General features: G+C 33.0%; 1 protein-coding gene across 1 annotated transcript; it reads right to left on the bottom strand.

The window, feature by feature from the left end:
* Positions 1 to 15287: 15287 nt before the first annotated feature.
* On the bottom strand, positions 15288 to 16592 carry LOC127808005 (uncharacterized). The gene has a single exon (XM_052346299.1). It carries the CDS (start codon positions 16581 to 16583, stop codon positions 15468 to 15470), a length of 1116 nt encoding a protein of 371 aa, XP_052202259.1. The 5' UTR covers positions 16584 to 16592; the 3' UTR covers positions 15288 to 15467.
* Between the last annotated feature and the right edge of the window lie 1953 nt (positions 16593 to 18545).

Raw genomic sequence — 18545 nt, 5'->3', positions numbered from 1 at the left:
ATTTGAGTTAATTTTCTTACTTTACAAGTGGTAATAAACCTTTTGTAAGTTAATATCATATAATTTTATTTTACAAAAATATTTATTTTTCATAATATTTGTTATTTAAAAAATGAAGATAAAAATATAAAAAATTAAAATAAGTAGAACTCGAAACACCATGATTTTTGTTTTTTAACTAAAAAAACAAAATTAGTTAATCATCTGCTCTTAGGTTGGTGGTAATGGAAATTTTTTTATGTTATATTTAGTTAAAGATTAAAAAAATATGATTTTATTAATTAATTAAATATTTCAAAATACAAAACATTTATCAATAGTTAATAAATTTTATATCATTTTATTTACTTTTATATACAAAAATTGCATCACCTTCTTCTTTTCCTCTCGAATAGCAATCTTCTTCATCATATCGTAGGAACATGTGATGGGTTCTTGATAAGATCCCAATTCATCCCAAAGCCCCTTAAGTCTCGTGTAATATGTAGAAACAGAGAGAGGTCATTGGCGACATTCGACTATTTCTTGTCGAATTTGATAGATTCTCGAATCGTCACCTTGAGAGAACCTGTCTTGGAGGTCACTCCAAATCGTTGCTGTTGTATCGGAGAAGATGATGCTGCGGGCTATGTCGAGTTGGATGGAATGAAGGATCCAAGTTATCACCAAATCATTGCAGCATTGCCACAAGGGAAATCTTGCATCACCCGCTGGTGGAGCCTTCATAGATCTATCGAATAGCCCAAGCTTGTTCTTGGCGTTGAGGCTGAGGCGCATTGAGCGACTCCATTCTTCGTAGTTGCGTCCATCCAGCAGTGTGTTAACCAGGGTAAGTCCTAGCGTGTCTGAGTGGTGTAAGACTAGAGGATCAAGTAATGTTGCTTCCTTCTTCTCTGTGCCTTTGTTGTCTGTGTCGACCATGTTGATGATGTGATGGTGCTTGGGTTTTGTTTGTGGCGGAAGGTGTTAGGCTAGAGACACCAGAATCAGGTGCTCTGATACCATAATCAAATTGATGTGGGAAAGTTCTATCTATTACAATTATGTAACTATAGAAGGCTAACTCTTATATACAAGTGTAGAGAAGCTATTCTAAGGAACTAGAAAAATAAGATCATAAAATTATTCTTGCCTAAATGCTGATTGTTTATTTGATCCACAATTTGCTCCTATCACATATCAATTACATATGAATGCAGATTTCCTCTCCTTTAATAGTTGTAATTACTATTGTCAAAATATAATAAAGAATTTGTAACGTAAGAAATGTGATTTTAATTGCAATGATCAAGAAACCTGAGGGGGTCTTGTTGCAATGATCAGAAGACTTGAAAGCCTTGTTACAATAATCAGGTTCCATGATGAATAGGAGACTCCTAATGACTAAAAGGTCCTGAAATAAAGGAAAGGCCCTAAAGTAATCAAATGCCCTATGATAATTGGGTGCCATGTTGAGACAAACAAACGGTTAAGAGCATTGGAGGATGTCCCCCACACAAACTCTTTGATGCGTAAGTTAGTTCTCGAGTGCTCGAGCACAAAAATATAGTCTAAGTATTAGAGTGAGCATACTTGAGATAATAGGCGGTTCTCTTATTTATAGATGAATGAGAAGAAGACACGTGGCAACCATCTTACGTTCTTATGATGGAATATTCCTAACACATTCTTGCCATATTCTTGGCATAGTCTATGAAATCTTTGCATATTATATAAAATCTTAAAATATTCCTATGTGTCCCCCGAGAGGGTATTGGAAAAAGGCTCTCAGGTTCAGTTTGAGGAATGCCTCGAAAAGGTTTGTTGGTTACAAAAGAGGCTCTCAGGGGTGAAAGATGGAAACGATCGAGAAGTCGAGCAATGGTGCTTTCTTGCTTTCCTTGGCTATTTGACTTTCTCTTTGTTTGATTCGTTTCATTTTTGCTTTATTGTTCATCACTTAATAGGCCATCTTTTGATGCATTGTTATTTTTGACCGAGTGGGCCCCACTCGATCATTGTCTTGTCCTCTGCTTTCTTATTTCCTTATTTGTTGCCTTTACCTTTGACTTGTGTTTTGATGTTTTGTTTAAAAGGTTGTTCTTCTTCAACAGATCAAGGGGCGCTTTCATTGCCATGAGTTTTCCATGACCGAGTGAGGAGTGCCCACTTGATCATGATTGACTGGGGTACTCGACTCGGTTATGTCTTTATTTCTTTTCACCTTGTTATTCTTTTATTAGTTTTTACTCTTACTTTGTGGATTTTAGCCAATTTACATATGCGCTTAACCTATATAATACAAATCTGTCACTTTAAGTCTCTCCATATCCAAAGTGTCTGCTGTTTATAAGACATATCAACAATAAACTTTAATCCCACTAAATATGAAAATTTAAATGAATTTTCCCTACTCTGTAATCATCCCCATTTATTACTATTTTTTTTTGTAAACTCATTTATATTTCATACCCTCTCTAAAATAATCATGTATCATATATTTATATACTAAGTGTGACTTCAAACTTATACTATAAGACAATTTTAGTGTGACACTTCAATATGAATTACATTAATCAATATTTAACATATATTAATACTTAATTTTCCAACATCTTCAATCATATAACAAAAACAGTTGTCTATAAACTTTTCTTTTTCAACTCAAAAAAAAATTACAATTGCACAAAATGTTTGATCTATTAATCATCTATTTGAGTTAATTTTCTTACTTTACAAGTGGTAATAAACCTTTTGTAAGTTAATATGATATAATTTTATTTTACAAAAATATTTATTTTTCATAATATTTGTTATTTAAAAAATTAAGACAAAAATATAAAAAATTAAAATAAGTAAAACTCGAAACACCATGATTTTTGGTTTTCAACTAAAAAACAAAATTAGTTAATCATCCGCTCTTAGGTTGGTGGTAATGAAATTTTTTTTATGTTATATTTATTTAAAGATTAAAAAATATAAATTTATTAATTAATTAAATAATTCAAAATACAAAACATTTATCAATAGTTAATAAATTTTATATCATTTTATTTACTTTTATATACCATTTTTCTGTTGAAGTAATTATTTAGGGGTGGTGGTGGTCAAATGGAATTAAAATAATATTTATTAAAATGAATAAGATAAAAATAATTTATTTAAATAGAAGAAGAGATAAATTTATTTAAAAAATTTAAAATAACAAATTGTATGATTTTTAAAATAAATTTAATAAATATAATAAAAAATATTTAAAATATTTTTATTATTTTTATTTATATTTTAATTAACAAGGTTAAAAACGTCCTTGCCATATTGTCTGTTCGTGTCTTAATTACCTATTTGTATTACAGAGAAAAAATTAGAAAATGGAGGGAAAGGAGGTGAAATCGTAATTGACACGTTGACGGAGAGACGCGTAGGACAAGTCGGGGGTTGTACGTGGCGTGCGTGAGCATTTCCGGTCGCATGTGCAACACAATTACGACTTTGACCCTGTTATTTGAATTGGAGGTTGGGGTGGCAAGTTAAAAGAGGTGGCAACAAGGAGACGAAGGACAGGTCCCCCACGTGAAGCTCGTCCTTTCAAGTGTCTTATTCAGCCATTCCTTTGTTGGGATCTGTGTGAGACCAAGCCATCACAGCTTATTAATTAATTACCCTCTAAGCACGATATAATATCAATTTAGAAAAATATTTAATTTTTTTATTTTGTTTTAATCTTTAAATAGTATATTTAATTATGTATTTCGTTTTAATTTAATAAAAATGTTTGAATTTTTTAACAAAAGTATATTGAACTTTGAATTTAATTTAAAAATTTTGTAATTTTCCTTTGAATTTTTGTATTCACTATATATTAAAAGATACAAATTTATTATTATAAAGTTAAATGTTCAGCATTTCAGTAATTTACCCACAGAATATAACGATAGGGCAGTGGATCGGATGGCACTAATTGGTTTTCACCCTTCAAGGAATGGATCAGTGTTTTTCATTTTTTTAGTATTTAGCCGCAAAAAATAAAAAAGTCAATGATAAATTAGTTTTTAATTCAAATAATATACGAGTTAGAAAAACAACTTTGTCAGAAGGAAGTCATTTTCCCTTGTCCTCAAACGTCTCGCTGACTTCTCTTATCCCTATATCGATTTCTTTTTATATTCGTTATTGTTATTTGTTTGATACACCATCTACTTTGTCGTTGTCATTTCTTTTCAATATCTACCTTGTTATTGTCATTTTGATTATTCACCATCACCGTTTTAGTCGTCATCTATTATTTACTTCACCATATGGTTCTATCATCAACTCTCTCTTGAGTTCAACGTAAAAAAAAAATAAAAAAAAATAATTTAAATGATGAGATGTCAACTAATTATTAGATCATTATTTTCTCCTATATTTATCTTTTTCATTCTTTTTTCTCAAAATTTTAATTATAAAAAATATGACTATAAAGTCAAATTTATATTTTCAAAAATATAAATATAAAATTAAACTAAATGGATATATCTTCTCTGTAAGTATAAAAATATAAATATAATAATATAGATAAATGGATTTTAACAGTGTTATATAATTGAAATTAAAATATAAGATTGGTATGATTATCAAAAAAAAAAAATTATAAATTGAATCCAAAATTGAAACTTATATAAAAGTTCAACATTTTTTTTATTGAATACCCTAGAAAATATTATGAACTCTTGGTAATAATTTTACATCAAACCAAAATATCATTAAAAAGGCTAAATTCTATTTGACACCCTAAGATTTAGTGAATAAGGCAAAGCTATTTATGTATTCTTAAAAATAAGTGAGACATTCCCTTCCATCTAACATATCTTAAAAAGTTCACTATTTTGCCTTTATTTTCTTGTCTCTTGGATGCTTTCTCAGCTCTTTCCTTCTCATCTCTCTCTATCTTTTTATAGGTCAAGGATTCAAAACTAGATGAAAATGAGAGTAAAAGAAAAAAAGAAAGAAAAAAAGAGAGAAAAATAGATAAATATTAATAAAATTTCACGATGACAATGACAAACCTCGTATAATGTGACAGCATTTCCCTCTCTCAAAAACTCCATTAGCAATAGGATTAATGATGCTACAAGAACCCACTAAATTTGAAAACCTAGTTATATGACAATTTGTGATTCGTTCAAATAAATTTTAAATACAAAATATTAAAATTCACTAAAAACACTAAAAATTTAATAAAAAGCCAATAGAGTTGGGGAACAATGAGTTCCTTAACTTCTTCCTTAGTGATGATGTTTCTTTCAACCCCATTATTGTTCACCAGGACCATTTTTATCTCTCTCTATAAAAGAACAAGGAACCTAAATGACTAGGTTTTTTTTAAAAGGAACCTAGATTGTTGAGTTTAGGGATCTTTTATTAGCATTGTTCATGGTGATAATTGGTAATGGTGGTTAGAGATCATTGATATATTTGCTTCTTTTTTTTTTTTTTGTAATTACAGAGGAGAAAAACTAAGGAAGGAGAAAGAACAAATGCATTTTGGGCATTTAAAAAAAAATCAACAATCTTTTTCTCATGATAGAGGGAAAGTGTTGCATATTAACAAAATTAAGTGAGGTATTTGTTATTTTCAAACACGGGTGATTTGTGCATTTTCTCTAAATTTGAGGAATGTCTCATGGCATTTATCTAAATAAAAAATTCAAATTGTCCTAACATAAAAAGAACTTCATACCAAGTGTATTACGGTGTTCGCGGTGTGGTTTGGCCAGTCTGAATCATTTTCAGCACGCCAAACCGCTAATGCGGTTTTTCAACCAAACCAGACCAGTCTGGTTTGGGGTCGACCAAACTGCACCAAACCAGACCGCATTTGCGGTCTGGTTTGGTGCGATTTACCGCGATTTGAAATATTACTTAAAATCACTAAAAAGATATTTAAAAATAGTAAATAAAGACACAAATATTGGTAAATAAAGATAATTAAATGTAAATAAATGTGAGCAAAAAATAAAGACAAAATAGTGTAAAAAATAAATAGAATAGGGCTGCCAATTATTAGATTTTTAGAATAATAATTTTTTTATAATTTTTTTTATTATTTACTTGGGCGGTTCGGTTTAAAAGCAAACCGCCAACTGTTCAAACCGCAAACCGCATGGTTTGGACAGAATCCAAACCGTTTTCAACCGTCAAAAAAAAAAAAATCGATCGATTCAGTTTGGCCGATTTTCGCGGTGCACCGATTTTTTTGAACACCCCTAAAGTGTACCTTTATTTTAGGATAATTTTCATATACCATTTATGAGATTTACTTAAATTGTATTGACTATCTTTGTGAAAAAAAAAAGGACAAATGTAGACACCCATCTGCGATGACTGGGTGCCTTTGAAACCTTTGATCTTAGATCGATACAAGTATAGGTTTATCATTGTAAACCCAAATTTGTATCAATTTAGGTTTGAGATCTTCAAGAATTTAAAAATTTATATATGAGTTTTATGATAAAGAGAGATTTACCGTTATTGTTGTTCCATTATCATTATTTGGTCCCCAAACCTTGATTGTTGCAAAACCAAAAAGAGAAAGACTTTTCACCATTATTGTTGTATGGTCCTCGAACCTTAATTGTTACAAAATCACAAATAAAGATAGTCATTTTATGGATCCAAATCTAGAACAAGCTGAAACAATTTGGAACCAGTGTTCCATATTTGGACCCAAATGAAGCCTAGAGAGAGTAAGAGACTTATCACTGCTACCATCCCACGCTGCTGCCATCCCACCACCGCCATGTAGTCCCCAAACCTCAGTCATTACTAAACCAAAAAAATGGCCCTAGATTCTAAATTTAGACACAAATGAAGCCTCATAGAAAAACAAGGATGATGTATATCATGTATTATTGTAGGATAATTGCCTAAAACTTCGTCAGATTGGCATGATGGCATCTAAGAAGTTTCAAAGGTGATAAAGGAAGAGATGACGGGAGAATGAGAGAGAAGAAAATATATATATGAGGGTAAATGTTTGATAGAATAGTTAGTTTAAGAAAGGGGTGAATTAAGTTTTTTTTATAATTTTTATAAAATAAACTTTAACAAAAGAAATAATGAAAGAAAGTTGTAAATGAAACAGTAAAGCAATACACACGATGTATAGTGGTTCAACCTCAACTGCTTAATCCACTATCTTGATTCACGACCAAAGATTTTACAACCACAGCCCACTTATGAATTCTATTACCTTATAGTTTTAATTAGCAGGTTCACTACAAATTTTTACACTTGACTTTTTATAATGACCTCAACCATAATCATAACTTTAACTTTTTTCACATGATAAAGTATAATTTTTACAACTTGGCTTTTCAAATAGATTAAGCCAAAACAATTATCTTTTAAACGCTAAGGTGTAACCTTTTTACAAGTTTACAAAAGATTGTGACAGAATATTTTAAAAGAAGAATTAATGAAATGGTAAGCATAAAAGCTCTTCTCTTAACTTAGAGAGTTACATGATTTGGAATAAAGTTCACTCTCAATAAATTTCTCACAAAATGATTTTAGGGTGCGTTTGATTGCAATGGTGGAATTTGAGTGGAAAGAAAATGAATTACAGGGAAAATGAATTCTTGGAAATTAGAATTTAAGTTGTTTGATTGGTATAATTTTTTACCTATAAAATAATGTTATTTTCCATCTTTTGGTGTTTGATTGGTAATATTTTCTATAGAATTTGGTTGTTTTCTTGGCATTTCGTGTTTGATAGGCATTATTTTTCATAGAAAATTATCATTTTCCATGAAATTCAATGGTGAATATGTATCGAAAAACACTAAATCCTGTATAGAAAAATCAAAATAATAATGTATTTTAAGTTAACTAAATCATTTTCTAAAAAAAATGAATCCACAAAATTATTTTTTTTTCATTTTCCAAATTTATTAATTTATACATGATTTATGATTTTTTATTTCTATACATTTATATTTATCACAAAAAATTAAAAATAACAATAAACTCTTCGTTTATTAATTTGTGATGGAGAATATCAATAAAATAAAAATAAACTCAAACCCAAACCCACTCTCTCACCCTCTGTATCTCCCTCCCGTCATCGTTGTTGCTTGGCGTTTTCTAAATGTGCAAAAGATCGGCCGTGTTCAGCTCTACGACGCTAATGGCAAGTTGTCATCAGCATGCCCAACAACCAGATCCTTGCTATCGGCTCTTCCAACCCCATCGTCACCATCTAGGTCAGTCGCAATGTTGTCGCCTACTACCCCGACATGCTTCTCTCCACTGTTGTTGTCGGTGACGAGGTCCTCACCACCACCACCACTGTGAGTCTCTCTCTCTCTCTCTCACTTCGTCATTGTGAAGACGCCATTGTGAAACTTGAAATCAGATATGGTCTTATGCGGAGATGGCGACGAAAACGAAGTTAGAGCTGGTCTTCTTTGGAGATGGTGACGAAGTCCAATACGGAGCTCGTCTTCGGTGGTGGATGGCGACTTACAGGAAGTTGGAGATGGTGATGAAGCCTAAGTCGAGGCTCGACTTTGGCAGCGGATGGCGACGAAGAGGAAGGGGACGAAGCCGGCTCGAATGGGAGAGGAAAACCTTAGAGAAATCGAGGTGGACAAGCAATGACTTTGGGTGTTGGTTCTGTGTCGTGGTGAGTGAAAGAGTAAGTGAATTCCTTGGAAATGTAAAACTAGCCCCCCTTAGAAAAACCATTTCCAGCAAAAGTGAGAAATTCGCATCACGTGACCAAAAACTAGAACTTAGTTTCTCTAAAAAATTTAGCTAATCAAACACTATAAAAGTGAGAATTTAGATGGAAAATCATCATTTTCTATGCAAAATATAGGCAATCAAACGCTCCCTTAAAATGAATATCTCATGAGAAGTAGGAATGAAGAATATGAAGTATTCTTAGAGCTCTTAGAAGTAGTATGAACGAGTGAGTAGATCAGGTAACCATTTTCAAACAACTCATTCTCCTATTTATAGATTTCATGCACGTAATGTTAGTTGACATGACATAATTTAAAAATAAATGTTCTATTTTGTCCCACAACTATCATTTTTTTGTCTCTAACAACATTTATTAATCCATATAAAAAAGTTCATGCTATCTGATTAGCATTTAATGAACTGAAAAAGTAGAAATTGTCAAGTATTGAATACATATAACGACTATAATTTTTAAATTCAGATGACAACTACTCGACTGAGATAAATAGATACTCGACTAATGAACTCATTCCAATTGATTGAATAGAGTCAGGTAATTAATTATGTAGAGCTTAGTCGAGTATAATTGGGCATTACTCGATTAACACATAAATCATAGAAAATATACATTAATTACTCGCCCATTAGGCTAGATTTACTCGACTAATAAAAATGTATACTCGAGTACGAATATTCCATACTTGTTTAAATTTGAAGCACATAAACTTAGCCATATTCAGTTAAAGCCTTACTCAACTAACTCATGAAAATACTCGATTGAATCTAAAAAAATAGAGAACATGCATAACTCACTTGACTGACAAATTCTTAATAATCAATTGAAATATATATTTAGAAAGCACGTAATCGATTGACTTGAAAATCACATAGAAAAATATTCGATTGATTTTTCAAATAAAAAAATGTGTAAAGCTCTCAACCAACATGTACTCAATTAATCCAAATAAATTAATCGATTATAATTTAGGCTTTACTTAATTCAATATATGTTCAGATTTTGATACTTTAGAGATACTCAGTTAATCTCAAGACATACTTGAGTATGAGAAGGATTTTCACATGATTATATGAAGTGTTAAACTCGATTGATCATTTGGAAGAATAGATTTTGTATAACATATACTCGAGTTGGAACTTTATAATAATCATGAATCACTTCAATATTCAATTAATTAAAAAGGCAACGCTGAACAATACTTGAAAACTTTAAAAGAGCTTACCTAGCCAATTTTTTTGAAAATACTTTTTCAAAAGTTTATCATGCTCGATTGATATATGAACATATTTAGCCATTTTGAAAATACATAAATATATGAGCATGAAGTTTTTCAATTCAAAATTATTTATAGAAAAATGTTTTGGATAAACCAAATTTACAGAAAATAAATTTTCCTAAATTATTTTCTCTATAAATCAAAATATAAATTTCTCAACAATCTCTCCCTTTTTTATTTATGAACCCATTTGATAATGATAAAATATTTTGACACAAAGAGCTATTAAAAAATATAGGGAGACAGGTTTTAAAAATGATTCAAAATAATAATAAGGAAACTCCCCTTGCAATTTTGATTTATATACACATTCTCCATGATCACCCATTTTTAAAAACATAATTTATAATTTTTTTTTTTTTTTTTTTTTTTGTCAAACATCAAAATGGTTAAAGAGAAGTTTTCAAAGATAAAGATTGAGAGACAACCCTCCCTGACTTATAGAATATATAAGCACAAAGAATAGAGAGCACATCACAAAAATGAACATGAAGTATGAATGGTACATAATAAATATTATAGCATAAGAACATGAATCATGTTATATGTATATTATTTTTGTATATCTTAGGCTACGTAAGGGGATATTATGATCAAAATATTCTGTGTCTCTTCATGCGCCTCATGAGGGATATTTTTGTCATTAGTACCCCTTTGTATAGTTCAATGTGTACATAAAAATATATCAATAATATTATTTTAAAAACATTGTAAGGACATATAAGACAAAATATATATATATATATATAGATACACACATGAACCACAACGATGACCCTAGATTCTAAATCTAGACACAAATGAATCCTCATATATAGAAAAATATGGATCATGTATTATTATAGGATAATTACTTAAAAACTCGTTAGATTGGCATGATGGCACCTGAGAAGTTTCAAAGGTAGAGATGACGGGAGAATGATTGAGAATTAAAAATATATATGAGGGTAAATGGTCACTTTCAATCATTTGTTTAATCTCAAGGGAGGTGAATGTTATTTTATTTTTTTTTAAATATAGAGATAGACAATGGCGGAGCCACGTTATTGACTTTTCCATTTTTTTTATATATTATTATAAATAATTATAATTTAAACAAAACTAAAATTTTAATTTGGTCCAAATTAAAAATCTTTGCTGGGTCCACCAATAGAGATCGACCATGCAATTTGAGCTAACCTCAAGCATAACACGTGAAATTTATTTTATTATTATAAAAAATATTTTTATTTTATATCTAAAAAATTAAAAGTAAATGATTGTGAAACCATTGAAATAGATAACAGAATAATTACATGCACGTTTCTAAAGCATAAGTAGAGCAATTGGATGAACAATATGTCGGTGTGAGTTATGAGTTCGATACTCGCCTTGTGCAAAACTCAAAGATTTAATCTGCGATTTACTTTTCTTGATATAATCAAGAACGCGAATATCGAAGATCATACAAGAATGATCATTCTAAGAATAATTATATACACTTATTTAACGTTTTGACATAATATTTGTTTTAATTAATTTAGTGTCATTTGATATAAATCTACTTAATAAATTGTATTTGATCTAATAAAAATCTACACATAGTCAGGATTCTTATTTTTGAAAAATAATTTCATTAAAATTAGTCAATACAATCCTTAAAAGTTAAAAAAATATGATGGCGAAGTTGCAAATAAGAAATTTTAGGTACCTAAATGTCCAATAGGAAGGAAACAATTTTGAAACCAATTCATATAAAAACAATCACAGTTTTTTTAACCTGAATGCGGAACTTATGAGCTGGCAAGGATAAAAAGAATCAAATCGGAATGGCACTACTTGTAAATTGAGAAAAAGAGAGGGGTACAAGAGGGAAATAGAGACTAGAGAGGTCAGGGAACATCAACACATCAAATCAAATAAAATAATTAACCAAAATTTATTTTTCTATCAAGAAAGACAAAATTACACCTGCAATGTATACCATCACCACCAGTAATTCATTGTCTATAGATCTGGCACTTTGTTGTTAATAATTGGATGAGAGCGCAAATTGACTGTCATTGTCAATGGCGGTGGAGACTCGGTGAAGCGATCGATCGATGACGATCGATTACAAGTTGCAGAGAGAGAAGAACAAATGCTGCACACGGACTGAATCAACCGATCGATCATCATTAAGCAAAGGTATGATTAAGAAATGATTAGTCAATAATGGAACGAGTTCCAGCCATTAAAGCTTCCCGTTGTAAGTCATATATATATATATATATATATAGATGCACACACACGAACATACAGTTCGACAAACCATGTGGAGGTTACTTTGTTCCTAATTGCCAATGCGACTACGCGTTGCGCGGTATTCTTTCCTCTTTTTTTTTTTGCCATCGGTGCTGATCTGTTTTGCTGTATTTCTTCTCAGCAATCCAGTTCGCATGTCAGCCTGTCTTTGCTCATCATCCTTTTTGCTTAATTCCGAAAAACTGGATTATTAATTGAGAACAAAAACCAAGGTGATGATCAAATCCTGTTTTGATCTCGTCATAATAAGCCTGATCGGCGACAAATCCGCTTCTAGAAGTAATTAATAGGATTTGCATAATTTGGAGATCAATCACATTCATAATTAATTGTAAACTTCTCGATTTGCATCCATCCCTCACGCTCAAGGAAGCTTTACACACATTAATACGATCACTAGTTAAGAATCAGTCCAAAGTCGACTAGGCCCAGTCGGAACAATATCGTCATAATAGTAACACTAAAACAATAACAAATAATATTTTAATAAGTTTTATAATTTTATTTTATATTTAACTAGAGTTTTATTTTTATTAAAATTTTAGTTGACTTTTACTTAGAATTTAATTATATTAGGATTCTAGTTGAATTTTATTTATAAATATTATATGTATATGGATTAGCCAAACATTATAAATATACCTAAAATATAGAGTTTGTAATCAAGTTTTTTCAATACAAATTTTAGCAACCTATTTGGGTTTTCTTAGCAAAACAGTCTTATTTTTGCACTTTCTTGAAAGCCAAACTTCGACCATTGAAGTTTGTTCTTTCAAAAATTTATTTTGGTGTGTTTTTTTCACACATGCACTACAATCTCGTGACGGTGGTATCAGAGCGATTTTTCAACCAATCAGATGACTAATCTCGGATGTAACGGTAGCAACCAACTTTGTGACGGTGATCGGGGGTTGCCTGCGGTTTGGAGAGCAATCAAAGAATAATGAGAAATAACTCTTATAATGCAGTAGTAATTGGAGTGAATCCGTAACCAATTGGCCATTTTATAATGAGTTAAGGAAAATCGAAACCGGACTAATGGCGTGAATCAAGACGGCTACGTTAAACTATGAAAACTAACCATTAATTATGTCATCATTAATCTAGAAGATCAATGATGGATGATAACGATGATGATGACGATTTTGGTCGTATGATAGCCAACTCTAGTGGTAGAGGGGTTAGGAGGAATGCATAACAACACAACCATTGGAGAAACGATGAGCATAAACTAAAGAATGGTTTTTCGATAAGTTTGGAGTTTGATCTCGAACATTATGTTGTTTAAGCAACCTTAATGTTTGGAAACTCAGGTTTGGTTTATACTGTTAACATGACAAAAACTCCAAGGTTGTTGACTCATACTGGAGTATTTTTCAGTCCCGAGAGCTTAAGCATTGCTTTGCAATCCAAAGATAAGGGTGTTTCTTCTGATCGGCTTGCGACTGTAGAGGAGATGAGGCCATGGTAGCAGATCCTTTTACAATTTATTCATGCTCTAGCATGGTTGAATTGAAAGCAATAGGAACATTATTCACCTTTGCGATTGCAAAAGCAAGATGGTCACGGGGGTCTCGTTGTGGATAAAGGGTGTTGGATCTCCTAGCCTAGTTAACTCGGGTAGCGCAATTGCTTTCGGTATTAATATGAAATTAAATTTCGAAATTAAGAATGTTGTAGCAGCTGCCACTATAGCTGATCAAGTGCTTGGACCAAAGGAGATACAAGCATCAATATTTTAAATGATGGAAAAACTGCTGGTAGTCATGGAATAAGGTTATATTCGAAGCAGTTACAAAAAAAAGTTTCTCTAGGCAAGAAAAATTTACGAATGAAATCGGAAGCTGTTGAGAAGTCAAACTCAAGAATGATGATAAGAGGAGAATGACTTGGGAAAAAATCTACCAGATTAGAGAAGCGCTCAAAATGGAGTGTTCAACGTCCTCAATCTAACAATAATAATGGAGGTATAGGGCAACAAACATGGTGATGGTTGGACCCATGCCAACGAAGATAGGTCTAAGAGGGAAGGGAATGTCTTTGCTCATGTTTCCTTAGTAGAAAAGTTCAAGCGGTTCAAGAAAATGTCAAGCAAAATTTGCATGAATAAGAAGTACAAGGCGACAACTGAGAAGCATAGAAAATACAAGTTATTTGAGGTTGGAGATGAAATCATAATATTTTTTAAGAAGAAACGGATTCTAGTCGGAAAATAGAATAAGCTCAGGCCAAATAATTATGGTGCTTACATGATTACAAAAAAGATCAATGATAATGTTTATGTTGCGGATTTGCCTACTCATATGGGTATTTCTAAATATTCAATGTGACTAATCTCTCTTTGTACTTGTCGGACGTGGGTTTGTCTTACCTGAATCAAAATTCGAAGTTGAATTTTTTCTCAAGTAGAGATGAATGATGCGATCACCAAATCAAAACCTGGCCCAAAAGCCGACCCGACCAAATCGGAATAGTAGTAAGCAGTATTTTAATACTTCATATGTTTTAGAATTCTACTTGATTTAAGATTTTATTTCATATTTGATTATGATTTTATTTTTATTAAGATTCTAATTAAATTTTATTTATGATTTATTGTTTTTAGAATTCTAGTTGACTTTTATTTAGGATTTATTTCTCTATTAGAATTCTAGTTCAATTTTATTTATAAATATTAGATGAATTTGGATTAACTAAATACTATAAATATGCCTAAAATATATATAGAATTTGTAATTAAGTTTTATCAATACAAATTTCAGTAACCTATTTGGATTTTTTTAGTAAAACGATCTTATTTTTTCGTTTTCTTGAAAGCCAAATTTTAACTATTGAAGTTTATTTTTTCAAAAGTTTATTTTAATATATTTTTTTATACACGTGCTACGTATTGCATCAAACATACGCACATAGTTCATTTATTTTATGACATATGATTATTACATCATCTGAGAACACATGCACGATATTTGCAATTTGACGTAAAGGGGCGCCGTCCGGTATATACACCAAATGTTCAGGAAATTTCATGAATTTGAAGCCGCAACTGTACAGTATACATACATTATAGGGTGTTTTAATTTTGTGATAATTTGGTCGGAATTTGTAGGAGACACTGAAGATAAACAAAAATTAGAAAAAAAAAAAAAAGGAAGGGGGAAAAGATGAAAACATTGTTGTCTATTTGGTGAGGACATTGAGGAGCGAAACCCTTGTGTTAACCAAGCTCCTGAACACTCTCTCGCTGCAAACTTCGATTTCGGCGATACAATCCTCCAGCTCCTGCATTCTCTTTAGCACCATTCTCACTTCTTCATCTCCCTTCTTTCTCAAGCCCCACAAGCTTTCTCTGCCCACCGCTTGGAACTGTTGAATGCCCTCCTCCGCCCTCGCTGATCTCTTCGACCTTTTCGCCATCCTCAGCCCCACCCACCACGACTTCTGCGCCGCAAAGGGCAGAGAAACGCCGTTAAAGAGCGCCGCCGAAACCAGCACCGTTGCCTCATAAGCGTCCCTGATAACCTCCGCCAGCTCGGCATCTCCATCCGGAGTCAGTGCAGGAAAGGCTCCGGTGGTCCGGACGGCGGAAGCAAGCTGGCCCATTTCATTGGCGAGTTTCTTTACTGCCTTGACGTAGAGAGCAATCTTGGAATCGTCTCGCCTTCGTATTGCCACCTGAGCGGCGGAGTGCTCCTGCTTGAGAGCCAGAATCAGGGTCTGGAAGATTCCGTAGACGTCGACGAAGCGGAGGAGGTCGTCGAGAAGGTTCTCGATCCAGCGGGAGTGGTGGCGGAGAAGGGAGTCCTGGGTCTGGGGGAGCTGGAGTAGGTCGTCGAGGTAGTCGAGGACGGTGCGGAGACGTGTCAGGCCAAGGCTGAGCCAAGCCAGGGTGCGGGGGGAGGGGTGGGATCCCCAGGAGACGAGCTCACGGAGGTGGTCCTTGAGGAAGGAGACTAATGGGTGGGATCTGCAGGGGAGACTGGTGGAGCGGACGTGGAAGGTCTTGCGTGGCTTGGATGATGATGAGTGGCTGCTGCTGGGATGGTTTGGGAAGGAAAGAGAGCGCCGGAAATTCGCTACTATCTTGGCGGGGGACATATCGGCGGCGGAGAGAGAGAGAGAGAGGAGATGAATGATTATTCTGTTCTGGGGGTGGTGGAGTGAAGGACAGGAATGGAGATGGGGGGACATTATAAAGGAGGGGCAGAACGCGGAGAGTGAACGAGGGAGAGGGGGACCCCGATCCGGGAATAAGTGGAGCTGGTTAAGGGTCATGTGGGCTTGGGGGATTTTCATTTACTTACATTTTATTGTTGAGCGAGAGAGACTAGAGGCAGCCATATATGGGCATAATTGCCTACTAACAGTTTCCAGTTATGGTGGAGCGCAGACACCCATGTGTTTGTGACACGCTGGCTGCAATTAATAACTCAGTTGTTGTTTCTGCATTATGATGCAGGTGGCATGCAATTTGGAGTTTTCTTTTGTTGAAAGTATATATTTTTATATATGCATGTTTGTGTAGAAAATGTTATAATAATAATGTGACGGCACGTATTTGGATTATTATACCCATCAAAAAGAGATATTTGGATAGGTATGATAACTGCACTTATTTTACCTTGTTGAATCCATAGATACAAAAGAGTTGTTGCCTTGACAATAATAATTATGTTGCTCCACGTTTGTTGTTGCCTTGCCGCGCCCCTCCCCCCACTTTTGCCCACTCCCTTGTTCTTGTCTTGACGTGACAATATCACATCAGTCTCCAATAACATAATTATAGTTTCACACAAATAATAAATTAAATTTATTTATAAAATAGGTAAATTTTGAAATTAAGTACGTTTTTTTATATACGATTTTAATCTTTTTTAAGTATATATTTCAATTAATTAATTTTTACATCCCATATTAACTAGAGATAAAGTATTACACGAGCTCATAAAATATTGAGTTAACAAATTAAATTACTTTTTAAGATGTGCACTGTAGCAAAAAATTTTTAGAGCATAAACTCTATGAGCTCCTTCCAAGTTTTAAGCATAATAAAAAGCATTCTGTTATTAGGTAGATAGAATGTTATGTTTCATATGTCATCATTCAACGAATTAACTATAATATTCACAGGATAGACCAACTTAATTTCACCGATATTAGAGAAATCTACATTTATTTAATTAATATATATAGAGAGAGAGAAATTAACAACAGTCTAAGCAAACATATATAAAAGTGTAGTCTTGGCGCTTGATTTGTTGAAAGGGATTCAATTTTTAAGTTATACATGATTATTGAGTAATTAAGACTTTTAAAAAAAGTGTAATATTAATGCATAATCGCTAAGATAGCAAAGAAAGAAATTTTTTATGAAATAGGTACGTACGTGGAACGCCAAAGTACGTCCTGATGAAGATACTTGTAACTGAATGTTTAGTCTTGATCCCAAGTCTATGTTTAATTTTAAGAGTCGTAGATGATGATGGATTCTTCTCCTTAAAATCTTCTAATTATGGCATGATAATTGATTCTTTTATCTTACACTGGAGAAAAATATATATATTAAACTTGTGATCATCTCTCAAATAAATCTCTGTACCTAATTAGTTGTAGTCATAGAGGTTGTTTCCCACGACTATATATTGTTGGCTTTGGAGTGCCAAAAATATGTGTGCATATATAGAGTAGAGTGTAAATGCATTGGGTCCGCCTCTCCTACGTACTATTGTGTTGGTGAATATTTCAATTCGTGGCGTTATAAAATCCAAGACCAGTGTTACGTAACACTCAACTAGCTGATAGGAATTGTAACTAGCTGATAGGAATTGTATTGTTTGTTTTTAAAAAGTACACGGTTCTAGGCAAGATTTTTTGAGTCGGCTGTCGTCGTTGACTAAGCCGGCAGGGCTGCAGATGCCATGTTCTCCATTTACAGTTTGCCAAAAACAGCGGCCAAGAGCAGAGCAGTCAACTCACCTCTCTCTCTCTCTCTCTCTCGTCACGAAGAAGAGCATCACGGGCCGAGTACACGTAGAAGATTCAGTAGTATACTATCATCATCATGATTGCACAACAAGCTGCAACAACGTGATCGTTGAATAACAATTTGTGCGTTGAAGGCGTACGTAGCTCATCTTGTCCGTTGAGAATGAATCCAATACAATGAATGGTATTATTATTATGCATGCGCGCGAGCGGGGTGCCCGAAACACGACAGGTGGGGCGTGACGAAGCTGTCCCGGGGGCCGGGTCCATCCG

The sequence above is a fragment of the Diospyros lotus genome, chromosome 8 (assembly GCF_014633365.1).
Source record: "Diospyros lotus cultivar Yz01 chromosome 8, ASM1463336v1, whole genome shotgun sequence".
Lineage (NCBI taxonomy): Eukaryota > Viridiplantae > Streptophyta > Magnoliopsida > Ericales > Ebenaceae > Diospyros > Diospyros lotus.
This window is presented reverse-complemented; position numbering and strand designations above follow the sequence as displayed.

Excerpts from the sequence above, each read along its gene's own strand:
- LOC127808005 (XM_052346299.1), bottom strand. The coding sequence starts at position 16,583 with ATGAAAATCCCCCAAGCCCACATGACCCTTAACCAGCTCCACTTATTC.